The sequence below is a fragment of the Salmo salar genome, chromosome ssa02, assembly GCF_905237065.1.
Source record: "Salmo salar chromosome ssa02, Ssal_v3.1, whole genome shotgun sequence".
NCBI lineage: Eukaryota > Metazoa > Chordata > Actinopteri > Salmoniformes > Salmonidae > Salmo > Salmo salar.
Window position 1 is genome coordinate 61,402,133 of NC_059443.1, and position 17,899 is coordinate 61,420,031.

Consider the following 17,899-nt stretch of genomic DNA (forward strand, 5'->3'; position numbering starts at 1 on the left):
GATGTCTTACATAGTGTATTGCTGTTGGAAATTCGACTTGATTGAGCCTTCGGTGAGGATGAGCAAAGTGAATATTTGTGACACAGCATGAGTCACGTAGTGCACTATGGATGTTCACTATATAAGCGACTTTCATTCACCTCATTGCATTGTGTTGGGAACCGACCGGTGGGTAAACCGAAGAATAACCAATATATCCGTTCACGGCGGAAGGAGCACAGAATAGATGTTAAGGCCAACAGTGGACTATAGCTAAACACGGGAGGCGCATGGTACTTTCACGCTGCATACACGTTTTTTCGAATAAAATAGGCCCAATAACTGATTCATTCGATATCAGTTGAATTGATACTGGTTTGAGGCGTTTTAAAACCAGATATTGGCTATAATTGGTCGAGCTTCAATTCCCCCTATCATGCTTAGCTCGAATGCCCGGCCTTACATCACATGGTGAGATTTCCAACCAGTGCAACCAACACCCACTCTCACTCATCGCCGAGGGTAGGGGAAAATGGCACCACACCGGTGTAACACGATTGTCGGGCATAAAATACGAATGGTTTGTGCCAGGCTCGCAATGAGGCATCATTAGAGTGTTAATGTCCCCATCGTCTTGTTGGACTGCGACGCTGTTATAAACAGCAACAGGTGACATAAACAGCAACAGTTCGATATCTTGCACACCGTTGATGTTGTGTTAAGGACAGCTACCAAGCCTTGCCAGCCACCAAGCTGCTTCGGTAAGGTGGTGATGTCGGTTGTGTATGCGGCCGTGTCAAAGCAACAGAACAAAAAAATACTTTGGGAGAGGAGGAAGATATGGAAAGATTCAGGGAGGGAGGGGGGCACGCGGTCCTGTGGTATGATTCATCCAGTGCTCCCCCACTGGTACACCCCGTCTCCCCTCCTCCGCCACCCGCGCGAGGCTACACCTGGATCTCGTTTGACCCGATTTCCCCGTCCTTATCAATGACCACCTCCATCACCATCGACTGTCACGGCGAGGATACCTTGATTAGCTATTCACCTTGTAGGCTATGTCCACACTAGGATGAATTTCAATCATATAGGCTAGGCTACACCTGACGTTCCTTATGGAACGAATAGTCGAATCCCAAAACGAACCCCAGTATCCAACCTGGTGTGAATTATTCATACAGTGGCAAGCAAGGGAACACCGTTAGCGTAGGCTATAACATCTGTCGGCTATACGGAAATTACAGCCCAGTATTAGGGAACAATAGGGGATGCAACGGGTTGTGGTGGTTGAATGGGTGTGAAATGTGACTACAATGGTAAACGACAGGCATATTGGTAACATACTGGAACTAATAGGTGGCGGATGGCCGCTCGTGCGTCTGCCTTCTGGACACAGACACCTCGCTCGTGAATGGGGGTGTTGCGTTTGCGAGTGGTGCGTTCGGGGTTCCACCGACCACGGTTCAGGGAAAGGAAATGTAGCCCTTACTTTAACACGGCTTCCTCTTTCTCCTCTTCCTCCTTCTGCCGATCCATCACGGCCATGATTATTTTCCTTTCCTCCTCGGTGAGATGGCTGAGGTCCGGCAGTTCGGGGACGGTCGGCGGCGCGGTGGGTGGGCGAGGGCCGCCCTGGGGCCCCACCGAGGCGGACGACATCTTTTCCACCAGCAGCACCCCTCCTTGGCTTGCTACTGTCGTTTCGACTGACAGAATCCCTGCTGCTTAGCGTTGCGAGCCACACCTCACGACATAGTCAACGGGTAGAGCAGCAGCTCTGGTGAATAGGGCAAGCCGCCGCTGCTCATGGTTGTTGCAGGCACCCACGGTTGTGCTTTTGTTTCTCGTCCTCCTCGGCTTTTTTTGTCCACCTCCTCACTCTCTAGTCTCTCGCTTCTCCCCCCCACCCCCCGCCGGCCCGCCTCTCCCCTCCACCACCGCCGGTTTTACGGGAAGCCCATCTCCACGCCAATAGATGACACAAGCAAGCTGAGGGACCCTCTGGATGGACTGGCTTTGAGCTGTGATGCCCTCGCGCCACCGGACACGGGCTCGGTGATGTTGGACCGTGGTAAAGTTAGGCGGAGTCTGTGTGTTGCGTTCCTCTCTCTCTCTGTCTCTCTCTCTCTCAGTGCTGCCACCGCCTCGGCACTGCTAATGTTGCTGCCACTGACAGGGAGATGGAACAGTCAATGAGAATGCAGCTCCCTAGAGCTCGCATCTTCCTTCCTTATGGTTGTGCACGCGCTTTTACGAATTTGAGAATGGGTCTCTCTCTCTCTCGCCACATGCAAGAACAACACTTTTTCCCAACCTCACTTATTTCAGGAGTCACGCCACCCTGGCTGGCACCACACACACACACACACACACACACACACACACACACACACACACACACACACACACACACACACACACACACACACACACCTGCCTGCAAATATGAACCAAAAATAGTGCGCGTTCCCGTCGTTATAGCTCCAACATTAATTGACCGTTAAGGCTTCTGTAAAATATTGATCCACAGGAAAGGCTACACTGGGTTCTGTCTGAGAGTTCAATGTCCTAGACTTTATCAACGTTCAGTTTGATTCCTGAAAGTTGCGTCAGAGATGCAAATGACAATCACTCTTAGCAGCTATATTTCAAACAATATTCAACATAACATATAGCTGGATGAACATACAGTGTGTATCAGTAGAATCGAATAACATCTTTGATTGTCAATAAAATAGGATCAGTACAATGGACATCCTGCAATGCGTTTCGATAAAGAAAAACATTTCAGCACCACGGACAGAGACATTTAGGCCCAACTCATAGGTATCAGAATTGCAACAGTTTTAAATCAGCTAACGCTTGTTTTTGCTATCTATTCATTCACTTCATTGTCTAGCCCTTGTCTTTTGAAATATATTAAACAAAAACGCATGATGACCATGATACTGGCTAGTCTATACAGCAGAATTTACATAAACGTCAAATGAACTGAAGTCAAAACCCCTACGCTGTTTTGCTGACTGTGCAACTATTTTCTCATTACCAATGAAGCACACTCAATTAATTTGAAACATTCTTAGTCACAAGATTCCCCAAAACTCTCCAGAAAACGCCTAAAGCACACTGAGTAGTTATTTAAGCGTTTACTGTTGCCTAAATGCGTATTAATTGTAGCTCAAGTTGTTGCTGTCGAGTATCAGTTCTAATGGTCGGCTATTCATATGTTTGAATTCAAACCCAGACCCAAACACTGACATCGGTTCCTTTCCAATGACGTAATGTTACGGGGCTCGAGTCGGAGTCCATCCACCAGATGGCAATGCTACCGACCGAGTCCGTTCGATTACGTCACCGAGGAAGTGACTGTACTGTATTGACGTCAACTACCAGTGGTGCAGAATTCTGTCATAATTTAGGTCGTGACTACTACCAGTCTGAACTGGATATTTTTAGCCTCTCGCTGTAACCTAAATCATGGAGATGGCTATTGGTTTCAGGGTTCATTCTCATAACATTGTTTTGTAGAAGAGCCCTCAGAAATGGAATGGAATAGTGAATTTAATTGAGAACAGGGTTGGTATTTGTTGGTGGTGGTTTGCAAAATGAGGGGAAACATAAACTATAGCCATGTCACATCATCTGTTATATATCTTATTCTGACAATAGCTCACAAAGAACAAACGGAAAACACACTTGCATTACATGAACACCTTGTCTACATTATGCCTGTGGTTAAACTCCTACACCCACACGAGTTATTTCATGATGCATCAAACGTGATGTAATAGATGTCAATACCATGAGTCAGTCATGTCTAAGGAGACAACTGCAATGTGAACCTCGTCATAACAGAATCATAACCTAGGCTACAATCATATGATGGAAATACTCAGCAGCCATAGACAATCCATGCACAATGTCCAATTATCATACTTATTCACGGTATAAATCTCCCACAGGAACTCCTAATATGGGAATATCCCCATATCCAACAGCTGATAAAAGCATCATTATGAGGGGAACCATTATAATTGTGCTTACTACTCCATCTTGAGGCGCTGAGCGAGAACGCCTGTTATTCTCCGGGAAATGTGGACAGAACTGATCGCATTAGCGTTGTTACATGGTTACAAACTTTTCACATAATTCCATATTTCTGAAGGTCACAGTTGCCCTCCTGCTGACGTCTTTGCCTCGGTTGTCTCAATTCGGAGTTTGAAGGTTAACCAGTGATTTATTGACAAGTAGTTGAACTACGAAACCCCTTCTCTTTTCAATGACAGTGATCCCAATGAAAGACAAACACAATCAAATGCAATGACAAAAGGTTTACTGAAGATAAAACGGGCGAGGTGGGGGAAAGGGATTGGGGATGAAGACAAAGTGTGATAAAACATAGGAACACCGTTGTGGGTGTGCCTGCATCAGTGATCTCCCTGTGTAGTGTTGTGGTGGGTGTGCCTGCATCAGTGATCTCCCTGTGTAGTGTTGTGGTGGGTGTGCCTGCATCAGTGATCTCCCTGTGTAGTGTTGTGGTGGGTGTGCCTGCATCAGTGATCTCCCTGTGTAGTGTTGTGGTGGGTGAGGCTGCATCAGTGATCTCCCTGTGTAGTGTTGTGGTGGGTGTGCCTGCATCAGTGATCTCCCTGTGTAGTGTTGTGGTGGGTGTGCCTGCATCAGTGATCTCCCTGTGTAGTGTTGTGGTGGGTGTGCCTGCATCAGTGATCTCCCTGTGTAGTGTTGTGGTGGGTGTGCCTGCATCAGTGATCTCCCTGTGTAGTGTTGTGGTGGGTGTGCCTGCATCAGTGATCTCCCTGTGTAGTGTTGTGGAGGGTGTGCCTGCATCAGTGATCTCCCTGTGTAGTGTTGTGGTGGGTGTGCCTGCATCAGTGATCTCCCTGTGTAGTGTTGTGGTGGGTGTGCCTGCATCAGTGATCTCCCTGTGTAGTGTTGTGGTGGGTGTGCCTGCATCAGTGATCTCCCTGTGTAGTGTTGTGGTGGGTGTGCCTGCATCAGTGATCTCCCTGTGTAGTGTTGTGGTGGGTGAGGCTGCTCACATCCTTGTTGATTTCGTCCTCTTTCTTGGAAGCCACTTTAACCTGGAAAAAAACGAAAGGCAGAAAATATAGAAAACCTATTTCACAGACAGCCATTAACACTGGATATCAGTATCAAAATAGTTGATAAATGATTATATTAAGTACAAAAGAGACTAAGAGTATATGAGTTAGTACTTACAGGCTTCTTGTTCTTCCCCCTGAGAGCTCTCCAGAGAGATGAGAATAATCCACACCTCTTCTTCTTGGCAGCAGCAGTTGAGATGTTGTTGACATCAGTAGTAGAGGTAGACATTTTCTCAGCAGATTGCTCCAGGCTTGTAGCACTAGCATCAACTTCATGTAAAGCAACAAGGCAACTCTTGGTTGAAAACATAGAAATAGTGATGACTAGTCTACTTCTCTTGGTTGAGACCTCAGCCACGTGGATCTCAGGTTGGTTGGAGTCTCTCAGTGTGGAGTCATTATGCTGAGACATTAGGTTTGTAGCAGATTGGATCAGGTCGTTTTCCACAATGGCAACACTGGTAGACAGAACCTGAGATACTAGGACTGCAGCAGACTGGATCAGGTCATTCTCCACGATGGCAACACTGGTAGACAGAACCTGAGATACTAGGACTGCAGCAGACTGGATCAGGTCGTTTTCCACAATGGCAACACTGGTAGACAGAACCTGAGATACTAGGACTGCAGTAGACTGGATCAGGTCATTCTCCACGATGGCAACACTGGTGGACAGAACCTGAGACACAAGGCTTCCATCATACTGGATCAGGTGGTCTTCCTCGATGGAAACACTGGTGGACAGAACCTGAGACACAAGGCTTCCATCATACTGGATCAGGTGGTCTTCCTCGATGGAAACACTGGTGGACAGAACCTGAGACACTAGGACTGCAGCAGACTGGATCAGGTTGTCTTCCTCGATGGAAACACTGGTGGACAGAACCTGAGACACTAGGCCTGCAGCAGACTGGATCAGGTCATTCTCCACGATAGCAACACTGGTGGACAGAACCTGAGACACTAGGCCTGTATCAGATTGGATCAGGTTGTCTTCCTCGATGGAAACACTGGTGGACAGAACCTGAGGAGTCTGCAGGAGTGTCAGTGGCTCCCACTCATCCAGGAAGAAGCTCTCGACAGAGGGGAAGCTTCTTCCTTTCAGAGCTTGGGGAATGTAGGGGGTGTACCCAACATTCCAGAGCAGAGAGCTGTCAATGGCATTCGCGTAGTGGTACTTGTCACCAAGTTCCTCTGCAAAGCTCTGACGGAACTTCTGACTCTCTGACTCTGGACCGCCAAGGGCGTTGAGCTGGGTCACCATTGACATCCACCCTGAAAGAAACGCCATGACAGCACAGGGTAAACAAAATAGATTTTTTTGCATTTTAAGGAAGGGATATTCTCCTTTTCACTCATGGCAAATAATGTGTGCCTTCCAATAATATCACCAATTTCCTTAAAGTGTGCACTATTCACTACTTCCCAGACATCTTAAAACGTTGGAATGGTGGAGGCATGGGCTAGTGGGATTTTCAACCATATTTATTATACCAGTCATTTCCCTTCAATTCAGTGAAGTGAACAAGTGCGCACTTTGGGAGGAAGGAGAGATAATTGGGACATTACGTAACATAATTTACAGCTTTAAATATTCATTTTGCATGGTTACCATTCTTGGTAACTAACAACAAAAGCCTATACAGCCATCTTCTCCTACGTTTTATTATATTTCCTTTTCATAAGAATTAAATCAATTAATATTTGAGTTTTAAGACTGAAATAATTTAATTGTTCTTACCTGAGTTAACGTCGTTGTCCTTAATGGAACAATGTCTGTCTTCAGGGAAGATGAATGAAAAGCTCGCCATAATAATGCTGTATCTCTCGTTGTTTGTCGATCAAGAACTGAAGATTTTTTGAGAGTTCTGAACATATCTCTTGGGTTCTGGAGTTCGATTTGAACCGTCGGCATTGTGACCCTCTCGGTCGCATAGAGATGGAATTCTTTATGTCCCATATCTGCAGAATGCCATTATGCAGGTTTTAGAATGGAATTTGGTAACACTTTGGATAGTCCCAAGTAAATGATTTGTAGATATTCAATAACTGTCAACATTTCAACTAACTACCGCTATCCCTATGCCATACCCTTATCCTAGCACTAAACGTAACCATTACACGAATTCTAAACGAACCATAACCTTAGCAAGCAGTTGCTTATCAACAGAAAGTATGCCTGTCTGTAAATCATTTATTTGGAACTAACCAAATAAAGTGTGAGCTGGAACTCTATTTCTGTTTAATAATAGTACATTTATTTTAGATAGCGCTTTTCATTAAAGATCGTCTCAAATAGTATTTAACAAAACAAATGTAGGATTGGGACATTAGCTGGTCTTGACTTCGGGTACGGTCTCCCACAGCTGACCGTGTTGAGGCAGTTCAGAAAGGTAGTAGTATTGTAGTATATCGAGTAAACTAGGGTCAACACCCTCACACTGTTTATGCACTAAAAAGAGATCATGCTAAAAAAAACACGTCCCGCGTTTTTCCTCACCTGGGAATTTGATTATTCTTCCTAGCGCTCCAGTTCAGTGCTTCTTCATTCAGTTATTTTTCAGAAAACAATTAGTAAATGTTTTTTTTTCTGTTAAATATTTAGCCTATTTAAAAGGGAGCTTTTGGCTCTCCGTGTCTATATTCCCTCTTATGTGATACTGTAGTGGCGTATTTAACCTGCCAGCTCTGCAAAGGATGGTTAAAGAACGCTACCACCCTGACATTTGCTTGTGTGTAGCCTACCCCCGGAAAAATAAATACACGGGGGAGTAGACATGTTTTAATTGCAAACTTCTGTACCTTATCAGGTGTTCTGGTAGAATTGACATTGAATGTTGTTAATGGAAAGATCTAGAACTCAGACGTCTAGAACACACATTAGACACATTGGGTTTATCATACTTTATTTTGTAGGGGAACCACAGGTAGTTTAAAAGGTTATATAGAGCCATACATAGGAGAGCAGTATCCACAGAAATGATAGCCATGTCTTCTCCCAAAGTTTAAATACTATTCTTTAATTCTCTATAATAATTTTTTATAATGATACAATAAAAGCTTGTGTAACTGGTCCTGCAGCTTTTCCGATATGTTGTCGATGTCTTTGTTTACATTGTGGTTGTCGTTTTTTTCTTTCCAAAAAAGGAAAATGAAAAGAGTTATGATATCCACAACATGTAACAGGCACTGACTGCCAGCCTGCGTATGATGGTGTATGTATAAGGACTCCCAATTTACTCACAAAAGAGAGATGGAAAGAGAGCACGATGGATAGAAAGTGACAGAAAGAGAGAGATGTGCCCTGTTTGAATACTTCAGAAATGCTTCCTTCCTTGAAGTAATCACTGATCTGATTGGGTCGGTCAGACTAATAAGACGGTCACCTTGCTTTCACCTGTCCAATCACCAATGGATCTGTGATTACCTGAAGGAAACAAGGAAGGAAGGCTGCATCTCTTCAGTATGCATACAGAGCCAGATAAGCTCGATGTTGGAGAGTGGTCAGTATCAATTGGAGAACGGGCATCAGTTCATAGTAAGGTTGCTGGGGGGTTGGATGTTGGATTTCGGACCCCCTGGTTGCGACCCCCTCTGCCGCTGCCCTGACCCCCAATCCCTGACCTTTGACCTCCTGGGGGGGGGGTCACTTCCAGAGCTGGTTGCTGAGGGTCTGACCGGAGGGTGCGGCGGCCCAGCCTCCCATGGTGGAGGCAGGCTGACCGAAGGCCATGGCCCCCCCGGCACCGTTCAGACTCATCCCTGACATCTGCTGGTTCATCTGGGGAAGACAGTAGGAGAGATGAATAGTAAGGTGTCAGGGAAACACAATATTGCCTAATACTAAATCAAACCCAAGCCCTGACCCCAATGCATTTATATAGATCTGAGAAAATGTGATAGTTAGGTAATGTTACCATATTGCCATACCTAAGTTAACTCCCAAAGACACTTGATATTGTATTCTTATAAAACCATCTTATACTTCAAATGCAAAGTTTACTCCCATGGGAAAATCCCCAATATGCCAAAGAACGTGACATCAAAAGAACTAACATACCTGTCCCATGTTCCAGTGGCCCTGCTGCCCAGGCTGGACGGCATACATCCCCTGCATGCCCTGAGCGGGCACCATACCAGCGGGCATCCCCCCCTGTGGTACCCCCATCATCCTCGGAGCCATGCCAACCATTCCGGCCGCGGGCGCTTGTCCCATGAAACCGTTGGGCATCGTCATGCCAACCATCATGCCTGTGTTGTGTCCCATCATGGCAGCTCCGTTCTGAGCCATCATGGCACCCATGACGGTGGTGGGGGGCATGCCTGTGCCCATGCCAGGGAAGGCCTGGTAGCCAGCAGGGACCTGCTGCTGGGGGATGCCTACTGGAAACTGCATCTGGGCGGGGTTCATGTATATACCAGCTGGAGGGGAGAAAGACAGGAGAAATACTGAGAACGGGTTCTTTCAAAATATCATTTTCTGTTAACCTTTATGACTGCTTGCCATAGATATGAGAGTGGGAAAGTGACTGAACAACTTGGTTGGTGACTTGCTACTTTAGAAGTGTTTGGTATTTACCAGCACGTATTTATATAGCCCATAGCCAGTTGGAGACCATTTCCAACCTCTGTGTTATTGGTTGGTGTGTGTGTGCTAGAGGTCGACCGATTATGATTTTTCAACGCCGATGCCGATTATTGGAGGACCCCAAAAAAACGCCGATACCGATTAAATCGGCCGATTTTTATATATGTAATAATGACAATTACAACAATACTGAATGAACACTTATTTTACCTTAATATAATACATCAATAAAATCAATTTAGCCTCAAATAAATAATGAAACATGTTCAATTTGGTTTAAATAATGCAAAAACAAAGTGTTGGAGAAGAAAGTAAAAGTGCAATGTGTGACGTGTAAAAAAGCTAACGTTTAAGTTCCTTGCTCAGAACATGAGAACATATGATAGCTGGTGGTTCCTTTTAACATGAGTCTTCAATATTCCCAGGTAAGAAGTTTTAGGTTGTAGTTATTATAGGACTCTCTCTATACCATTTGTATTTCATATACCTTTGACTATTGGATGTTCTAATAGGTACTTTAGTATTGGCAGCCTAATCTCGGGTGTTGATACGCTTGAAGTCATAAACAGCGTAATGCTTGAAGCATTGCGAAGAGCTGCTGGCAAATGCACGAAAGTGCTGTTTGAATGAATGCTTACGAGCCTTCTGCTGCCTACCACCGCTCAGTCAGACTGCTCTATCAAATCATAGACTTAATTATAATATAATAACACACAGAAATACGAGCCTTAGGTCATTAATATGGTCAAATCCGGAAACTATCATTTCGAAAACAAAACATTTATTCTTTCAGTGAAATACGGAACCGTTCCGTATTTTATCTTAACAGGTGGCATCCATAAGTCTAAATATTGCTGTTACATTGCACAACCTTCAACGTTATGTCATAATTACGTAAAATTCTGGCAAATTAGTTCGCAACGAGCCAGGCGGCCCAAACTGTTGCATATACCCTGACTCTGCGTGCAATGAACGCAAGAGAAGTGACACAATTTCCCATGTTTAATATTGCCTGCTAACATGAATTTCTTTTAACTAAATATGCAGGTTTAAAAAATATACTTCTGTGTATTGATTTTAAAAAAGGCATTGATGTTTATGGTTAGGTACATTCGTGCAACGATTGTGCTTTTTTCACAAATGCGCTTTTGTTAAATCATCCCCCGTTTGGCAAAGTTGGCTGTCTTTGTTAGGAAGAAATAGTCTTCACACAGTTTGCAACGACCCTGGCAGCTCAAACTGCTGCATATACCCTGACTCTGTTGCACAGAATGCAAGATAAGTGACACAATATTAACTAAATATGCAGGTTTAAAATATATAATTGTGTTTTGATTTTAAGAAAGGCGTTGATGTTTATGGTTAAGTACACATTGGTGCAACGACAGTGCTTTTTTCATGAATGAGCTTGTTAAGTCATCCCCGTTTGGCAAAGTAGGCTGTGATTCAATGATAAATTAACAGGCACCGCATCGATTATATGCAACGCAGGACAAGCTAGATAAACGAGTAATATCATCAACCATGTGTAGTTATGTGATTATGTTAAGATTGTTTTTTATAAGATACGTTTAATGCTAGCTAGCACCTTACCTTGGCTCCTTGCTGCACTCGCATAACAGGTAGTCAGACTGCCACGCAGTCTCCTCGTGGACTGCAATATAATCAGCCATGATCAGTGTCCAAAAACGCCGATTACCGATTGTTATGAAAACTTGAAAATCAGCCCTAATTAAATCGGCCATTCCAATTAAATCGGTCGACTTCTAGTGTGTGCATGCACTTGTGTGTCATGATTCTCCTGGTCAAGGATCCAAGGCCTCAGACCACAGGAGAGGAGAGGGGGGCTGGGCCGGTTATGACACCTCACGCCAATTGTAAATCTTACGCAGCAGAGAACCCTCTCCTGCTCTTCAGTACCAACCAAAGGAATGCCTTTGTTCTCTAGAATATTTTTGCCACTAAAACTATAACACCCCAAAAAAATGAATATTGGAACAATATTTCTAAGATAGGAATGTTAAGAATGGTCAGTGGGGATCTAAAAAAATAATCATGTCATTTTGCTTTTCATTTTGTGATGTTTTTAAAAACTGTATGAACCAAATACTGTACCTTAGGAAGGAAACCCCCCTTCAGTCTTAAGTTTCCATCCAATATGATGTTAATACAGTATGAAAAACTATGAAACTATTTTTGTTAAGATAGGAATGTGATTTTAGTTTTCATGTCCGTTGCACATTAACTATGCCATACGCCGAATGAGGTCAGATGAACGTGTCAGTGTGATGGAACTGCCCTTTCCGACCAGAGTGATTAAAAGGACTCGCTAAGAATTAACATATTCAGACCAGCAGACGTGAGCTAAACATTACAAATGGCTGGAAACTCTGAAACCCAACACGAGTTGAAGAAGATAAATTGACTAGAACAAAACATTGACAGTCTGCAGCTGTGCATATAAAGGGATCTAGAACTTTGACTATCTACCCGAGAAAGGAAGGAGAGGATCCCATCTCAGACAAATCACTGGTGCATCTGAAGATCAGTTCAGAAGAAACACTCCACTCCAAGCCAGGACAACTAAGAACGATATTGTGACCTCTGGTGGACAATCAGAGCCGTACACCCATCGAGCCATTCCCCATAGAAGGATTGATTGGTTTTAACAGAGAGACAACGAACAAAGACATCTAACTTACACGTAAATGCATTGCATTTCTTACCCAAACGGGCAGCAGTTTGTGTACAAGGTAAAGGATTAATGTGAGAACAGTCTTAGAATGTATCAACAATAAATGTCCCTTTCTCTATCCCTCTCTTTCCCCACCCCTCTCCATTGTGTAACAAGCTATCATATCTTGTCAGTCCACTAGAGACTTTTGTCTCATGTAAATGTGTATTCTGTGTTATTATTTAGCTAGTTAGTAAATAAATAATTAAATCAATTTGTGTAGAACTGAATAATCAGAAAAGGCTGGGGTTCTTGCGGATTCAAGAAGTCTTCGATGTTCAGAATGAGACTGATATGAGGTAATGATTAATACATGACTTATCGATATATCTTATATATTTCTTCTAGAGTTTAATTCAGGAGATGGTAACTCATTAAACAACTTCTTCCGCGGTGCCCCACATTCCTAATGAGTTAATTTTTACATTATTAATTTAATCGAGTAACAACGATAAATAACAGTCATCACATTAATCAAAGTCACAACGCGATGTGTGCACATGCCCACACTTATGTATGACAAGGCTCTACAGTGCAACCATTTTACTCCCATACGCGCCTAAATATTTTGTTGTACGACCTGGAATTTTAATTTAGGAGCACAAGTGCTGATGATAATTGTTGAAATGATTACTTCACTGTACCGCAGCCCTGGAGTGCCATGGCGAATACACTGAGTGCAGATTCATGACCGTCATGCTTGCACCATTATTACAAAGAAAACGTCTTGTTACCGAAAAATATTTGTCGTTGTGATCCTAAATTTCTTTGGGTGCTCCTACACGTGCTCCTTGTAAAAAAGGTCAGTGTAGAGCCTTGCATGAGTGTACATATTGTGCATGTGTAGGCTGTCTGTATTTCTCCTTACCAGGCGGGGCCTGCTGGTGCTGGGGCATCTGAGGCATACTGGTGTTCCCATACAGGGACAGGATGGAGTCCTTGGAGAGGGGTTTCTTGGCCCCAGTGTCCTCCCCCTTAATGCCCCCTCCACCACCAGTCTCACTGAACAGGTCCAGGTTTCCCTGGGCAGAGCCCGAGGATGGGGTTGCTGCTGGGGGTTGTGTTGGGGTGCTGGCTGGGGTACTGGAGCTAGCCTGGAAGAAGGAAGCAAAAACTGTAAGAACGACGTAAGAAAAGTCGCTAACCCTATTCAGTGTGTTGAGTCTCTTGATCTTCAAACTTCTCTCACGCTAGCATGCATTGGCCTGCATGGATGTGTGTGAGACAATGGGTAAACAGCAAATTACTCACTGCAATACAGGTAATAAAGGCTATCAAATGGCCCTAAAATGTCAATTCGTATCCAGAGCGAGTTACAGTAGTGAGTGTACACATCTTCATACTTTTTTCCCCTCTTTCGCACTGGTCCCCCGTGGGAATCGAACCCACAACCTTGTCATTGCAAGCACGATGCTCTACCAACTGAGCCATCGTTCAGAAGTAGATGTACAGGTAATATGTGTGCATGTAAATATAGAAGTATGCATCTTTATGTTTGTGGGGCTGGGTGTTCATAGGGACCAGGGAAGTGGTGAGGTCATCAGATTGTGTTACCTGAGAGAACTGAGCAGCAGCATTAGATGAGGGGAGGGGGTTGGACACCATGGGGCCGAAGATATCCAAGTCGCTGCTTGCTGTGCTAGCAGCATTACCGTTGTTAGCAGGGGCAGGTGTTGGAGCATCTAGAGAGATGGGAGAGACCGAGAGAGCAACAGAGAGGGGTTAAAAACAGAGATGTGTAAAACAGGTTATATAGGGGAGGAAAAAAACGTACATAAGATGAATGTGTGTATTGTTCAGGAGTCAGCATTTCTGAATAACTGACTGGTTTAGTACATTTCACATTTGAGTCATTTAGCAGATGCTCTTATCCAGAGCGAGATACAGGAGAAATTATGGTTAAGTGCCTTGCTCAAGGGCAAATCGACACATTTCACCTAGTTAGCTCTTAACTGCTAGGCTACCACCCAGGGTTGTATTCATCGAGGCCAAGCAGGGTCATATTCAATAGGCACCAAACGAAAGAAAACTGTTCGAAACCAGGAAGGACTATCTGAACTTGTCCAATAAGAAACTCTCATTTTCAGTTTGGAAAACTGACTGGTTTAGTCTTACCAAGGCCAAGTAGGTTGACGGGAGGTTCTGCTGTCTTCACTGGACTTGCTTTGGGGGCTTGTCGGGTCTCTTCACTCTTCAGGGGTTGAGTCCAAGAGAAAAGGCAAAATGATTGTGAAAAAAGAATAATGTAGTCTTGGAAGTAATAATGAAGTTGATGTGTTGATGTGCTTCTTCCAGAATAATGGCTAAATACGCAGGGCTTCGGTTGTGCATAGGTTTAGTTCATAATGACAGCAAAGATCCTGAGGAGGTTTACTTCAGATAAGACATGCGGGATATTTCAAACCCTCAGCAGTCAAGCCCTCTTAGAGGTCAAAGGTTAGGTGCATCCTCAGCCTTGGTTTACTTGACCACATTCAATGCTTTGTCTAGGAACCAACATGCCGGGAGCTCGATGCCCAGCATAATAACCCTAAACCCAAAGATGCTCTATTTTTCACCATGTCATCAATGTATCAACACGTCAAAGTAACTACACAGTGAGACGCACCACAACAAATCAGTTTGCTGGACATGGCGACCATAAACATTTGTAAATTGATGATTAGTTGTATTAAGTACTGGTATAATGCCAGACCTGTTAACTGTAATGTTTTTCATACAGTTTGCTATACTAGACTGTTAAAGGGCAATTCCACCACTTTTCAACCTCATTTTCATTATCTCCAGCACAATACCAGTGTCGACATGTGAAAACCATTCATTTCTTTTTTTGTAGAAAAGAAATCATGAAGTTAAAAAGATCTACCCTATGACATCATCAGAAGTTAAAACATTTAAAAAACAAACACTAGGAGATTGGTGGCATGGGGAGCAAGAAAATACCCTCCCTCTGGCAAAAAAAATTAAATTAAATCAGTTTTTCTTGATTTTAAATCCTACCCTGTAATGTTACAGGGAAGCAATTTGATCTTTTTAACCACAGATCATAGAAACGCGCTGTTTTCATGTTACTGGAAAATTAATAGGAGTTTGAAAAGCAGCGGAATTGCCCTTTAAGTCTGCTCCCATTAAACCACTAAAACCTGACCGCTATAGCATGGAGTGTCATGATGAGTGGAACTGTTGTAAACAAAATAAACATATCATTCTGACTGCAAAGCTCAAAAGAGACAAACAGGGTGTACAGTGTGATTGACAAAAAAGGAATATGGGTTGGGTTGAGACAGATATCTTATATAAGGAATCTATAGATGTATCCATTCAAAACCACCGTACTTTGGCATTGTATGACAGCTTGGTCCCTCTATCAGTTTCTTTCTCTCGCTTGCTCTCCTTGTCTTTTGACTGTAGAGGAACATCATAACAGGAAAATAGAAAAGAAAAATCAATGGAGGAAGAGAGATAAAGGCCCAATCTCATTTCAATAATGTTCCAAAATGATTAGGCCATATAACACAATAAAACAGTACCCCAGCAGCATCATAAACACCTGTGGAAATACATGCTAGCAGACAGCATTAGCTAGTGAAACTACCTCTAACTTCATTCATACTGGACTCAGAGACATACAAATGTTATCCAAGAGTTGCTCTGACTTTAGGGAAGTACATAAAGGGCCTCAATGCCATAACCCCAAAGTATCCCTGTAACCTAACACATAACAAGCAACACTTTGGAGAGTCTACATACAAATAAGACAGTGTAACACATTCTAGTACTATCCGCAAACCAGTTTGAGTGTGGCGTCAGAGGTGAGATACATACACTGTGTCCATTGGTCACATTTTTGCTGTAGTATTTCTTCTTCTCATACTTGTCCCTGATGAACAACTCCACTGCTCTGGGGTCAGAGGTTAAGGGGGAAAAAATGTAGCAATATTATAAAGGGGCAAGTAAGTGTGTTATGGGAAGCTTTTTGGGAACCGCAGTGCGTGTGTGTGTGTGAGAGAGTGTGAGAGTGTGTGAGAGAGCGCAAGAGACTGTGTGTGTGTGTAGTTGTAAGGATACTGGTCTGTCTGAGGCCTTCTGTAGTTGTCTGGAAGGTTGGCCTCATAAAGCTGCCTGGACTTGGAGTTGCCCATATCTACTATGCTCTGTGAGAGAAGAGAAGGAGAGATGGAGAGAAATAGGGTGGGGGAAAGAGAGAAAGAGGAGCACAGAGATAGAGAGAAAGAGGGGTGGAGGGTAGATAGTGAAACAGCAGGGGGGACATGACAAGTATGGGTTAAAAAAGTCAACTTTGTATTCAGCCAGTAGGATATACAAGAAAGAGAGGTGTCTGTGTCAAATATAGGTCAATACATGACATTTCTAATTTATGAATATTATAAGTCCTGGACACTGGCTAATTACCTGTATTTGTGCTGCTGTCCATTGGTCCAGGTTGACAGATTTGACCCGTGATATGTGAACCCCAAGGTTCCTGTGAATGCCAGCACATCGGATACAGATAAACACTCCCAGGTTCCATGATGCCCACCTTGGACCTGGCAGGCAGAGACAGGGTCGTACTCATTAGTGCACCGGTTTCAGTCTGTTCTCTTCCGTTAGGTGTCTAATGAACAAAGCCCAGGTAACGGCAGATTCACTTATCAAAACCTGTCTGTACCGGTGGCGCAGGTGTCACAATAGGACTTCAGATTGGCAGGTCTTCCCTGTGCATTCTTTTAGAGTGACATGTTTTGACATTTAGGGATAGTTTCCCAGTGGTGACTTTCATGGTGCAAGGGTGTCGAAACTTGCATTTACTTGTATGACTAAAGTTTGGATCATGGTTCAAGGTGTGGTGGGAGACAAAATGCTACCTAGTATAGCTAAGCTAGCCTAGTAGCTACCGGATAAATGCTAAAGAGGAAGGAAGGTGTCAGCAGACTAGCTGCTACTTACAGTTAGCATAACTAGCTAACTCAGTCCGAGTCTGGCTAGACGAATAACTGAAACAGTTATATAACATCAAATGACATAATTTAACGAAGTTTACATTGTGTTATGTAGTTACCTTTCGCCTCACAATCGGCGCAGTATTTGTTGTCGTCCTCTCTCAGCATTTTGGACAGAATGGCCTGATGCTGCTCGTTGAGTTTCAGGGCCTTCTCTCTCTCTGATCGGGTTGTCATCTTTGCTGATGTTCCGTTTGTTCTTTCAATAAAACTGTTCTCTACCTTGAATGTTCGTGAATTTTTTTAACTTTAAGATTTAAGACCATAATCAGACAAATTAACGCCTTCGAGAGAAGTGTAAAAACACCCGGAACCGAAATTTGTTCTCCGCCCACAAGAATGCACGAACTCGCGGGAGGCGGGTGAACATACCTAAACGGCTCTCGGGATTGGATGATGGAGATGACGTAGTCTGCTGACGCATGTCAGGGTTTCTTGACCTTTTATTTTATTTTCTGCATTTTTCAATGTT

General features: G+C 43.7%; 3 protein-coding genes across 4 annotated transcripts in view; all 3 read right to left on the minus strand.

Annotated features, from left to right (window-relative positions):
• LOC106586472 (regulating synaptic membrane exocytosis protein 1) overlaps nucleotides 1-2,277 on the minus strand; it is a gene marked incomplete at its 3' end in the record, with an annotated part of 56,841 nt that extends 54,564 nt beyond the window's left edge. Inside the window, exon 1 of the mRNA XM_014173825.2 lies at nucleotides 1,469-2,277. Within this exon, the coding sequence (XP_014029300.2) occupies nucleotides 1,469-1,638 (170 nt within the window). The remainder of the gene's footprint in view (nucleotides 1-1,468) is intronic.
• A 2,018-nt stretch (nucleotides 2,278-4,295) lies between these two features.
• Nucleotides 4,296-7,214, minus strand: LOC106586580 (uncharacterized). 2 transcript variants are annotated; one of them, XM_014174026.2, is made up of 4 exons: nucleotides 6,847-7,214; nucleotides 5,923-6,380; nucleotides 5,221-5,853; nucleotides 4,296-5,081 (listed from the first exon to the last, which is right to left on the minus strand). In XM_014174026.2, exons 1-4 carry the CDS (start codon nucleotides 6,914-6,916, stop codon nucleotides 4,995-4,997), a joined length of 1,248 nt encoding a protein of 415 aa, XP_014029501.1. In that variant the 5' UTR covers nucleotides 6,917-7,214; the 3' UTR covers nucleotides 4,296-4,994. The 2 variants fall into 2 exon arrangements, with proteins under 2 accessions (XP_014029501.1, XP_014029492.1); XM_014174017.2 differs by having other exon boundaries at nucleotides 5,221-6,380; nucleotides 6,847-7,213.
• Nucleotides 7,215-7,994: 780 nt separating this feature from the next.
• LOC106586574 (stromal membrane-associated protein 1) lies at nucleotides 7,995-17,805 on the minus strand. Its single transcript, XM_014174005.2, has 10 exons — nucleotides 17,487-17,805; nucleotides 16,841-16,974; nucleotides 16,496-16,581; nucleotides 16,253-16,328; nucleotides 15,764-15,832; nucleotides 14,543-14,618; nucleotides 13,982-14,109; nucleotides 13,296-13,521; nucleotides 9,166-9,527; nucleotides 7,995-8,886 (listed from the first exon to the last, which is right to left on the minus strand). The coding sequence occupies exons 1-10, from the start codon at nucleotides 17,602-17,604 to the stop codon at nucleotides 8,752-8,754; spliced, it is 1,410 nt and encodes a 469-aa protein (XP_014029480.1). The 5' UTR covers nucleotides 17,605-17,805; the 3' UTR covers nucleotides 7,995-8,751.
• Between the last annotated feature and the right edge of the window lie 94 nt (nucleotides 17,806-17,899).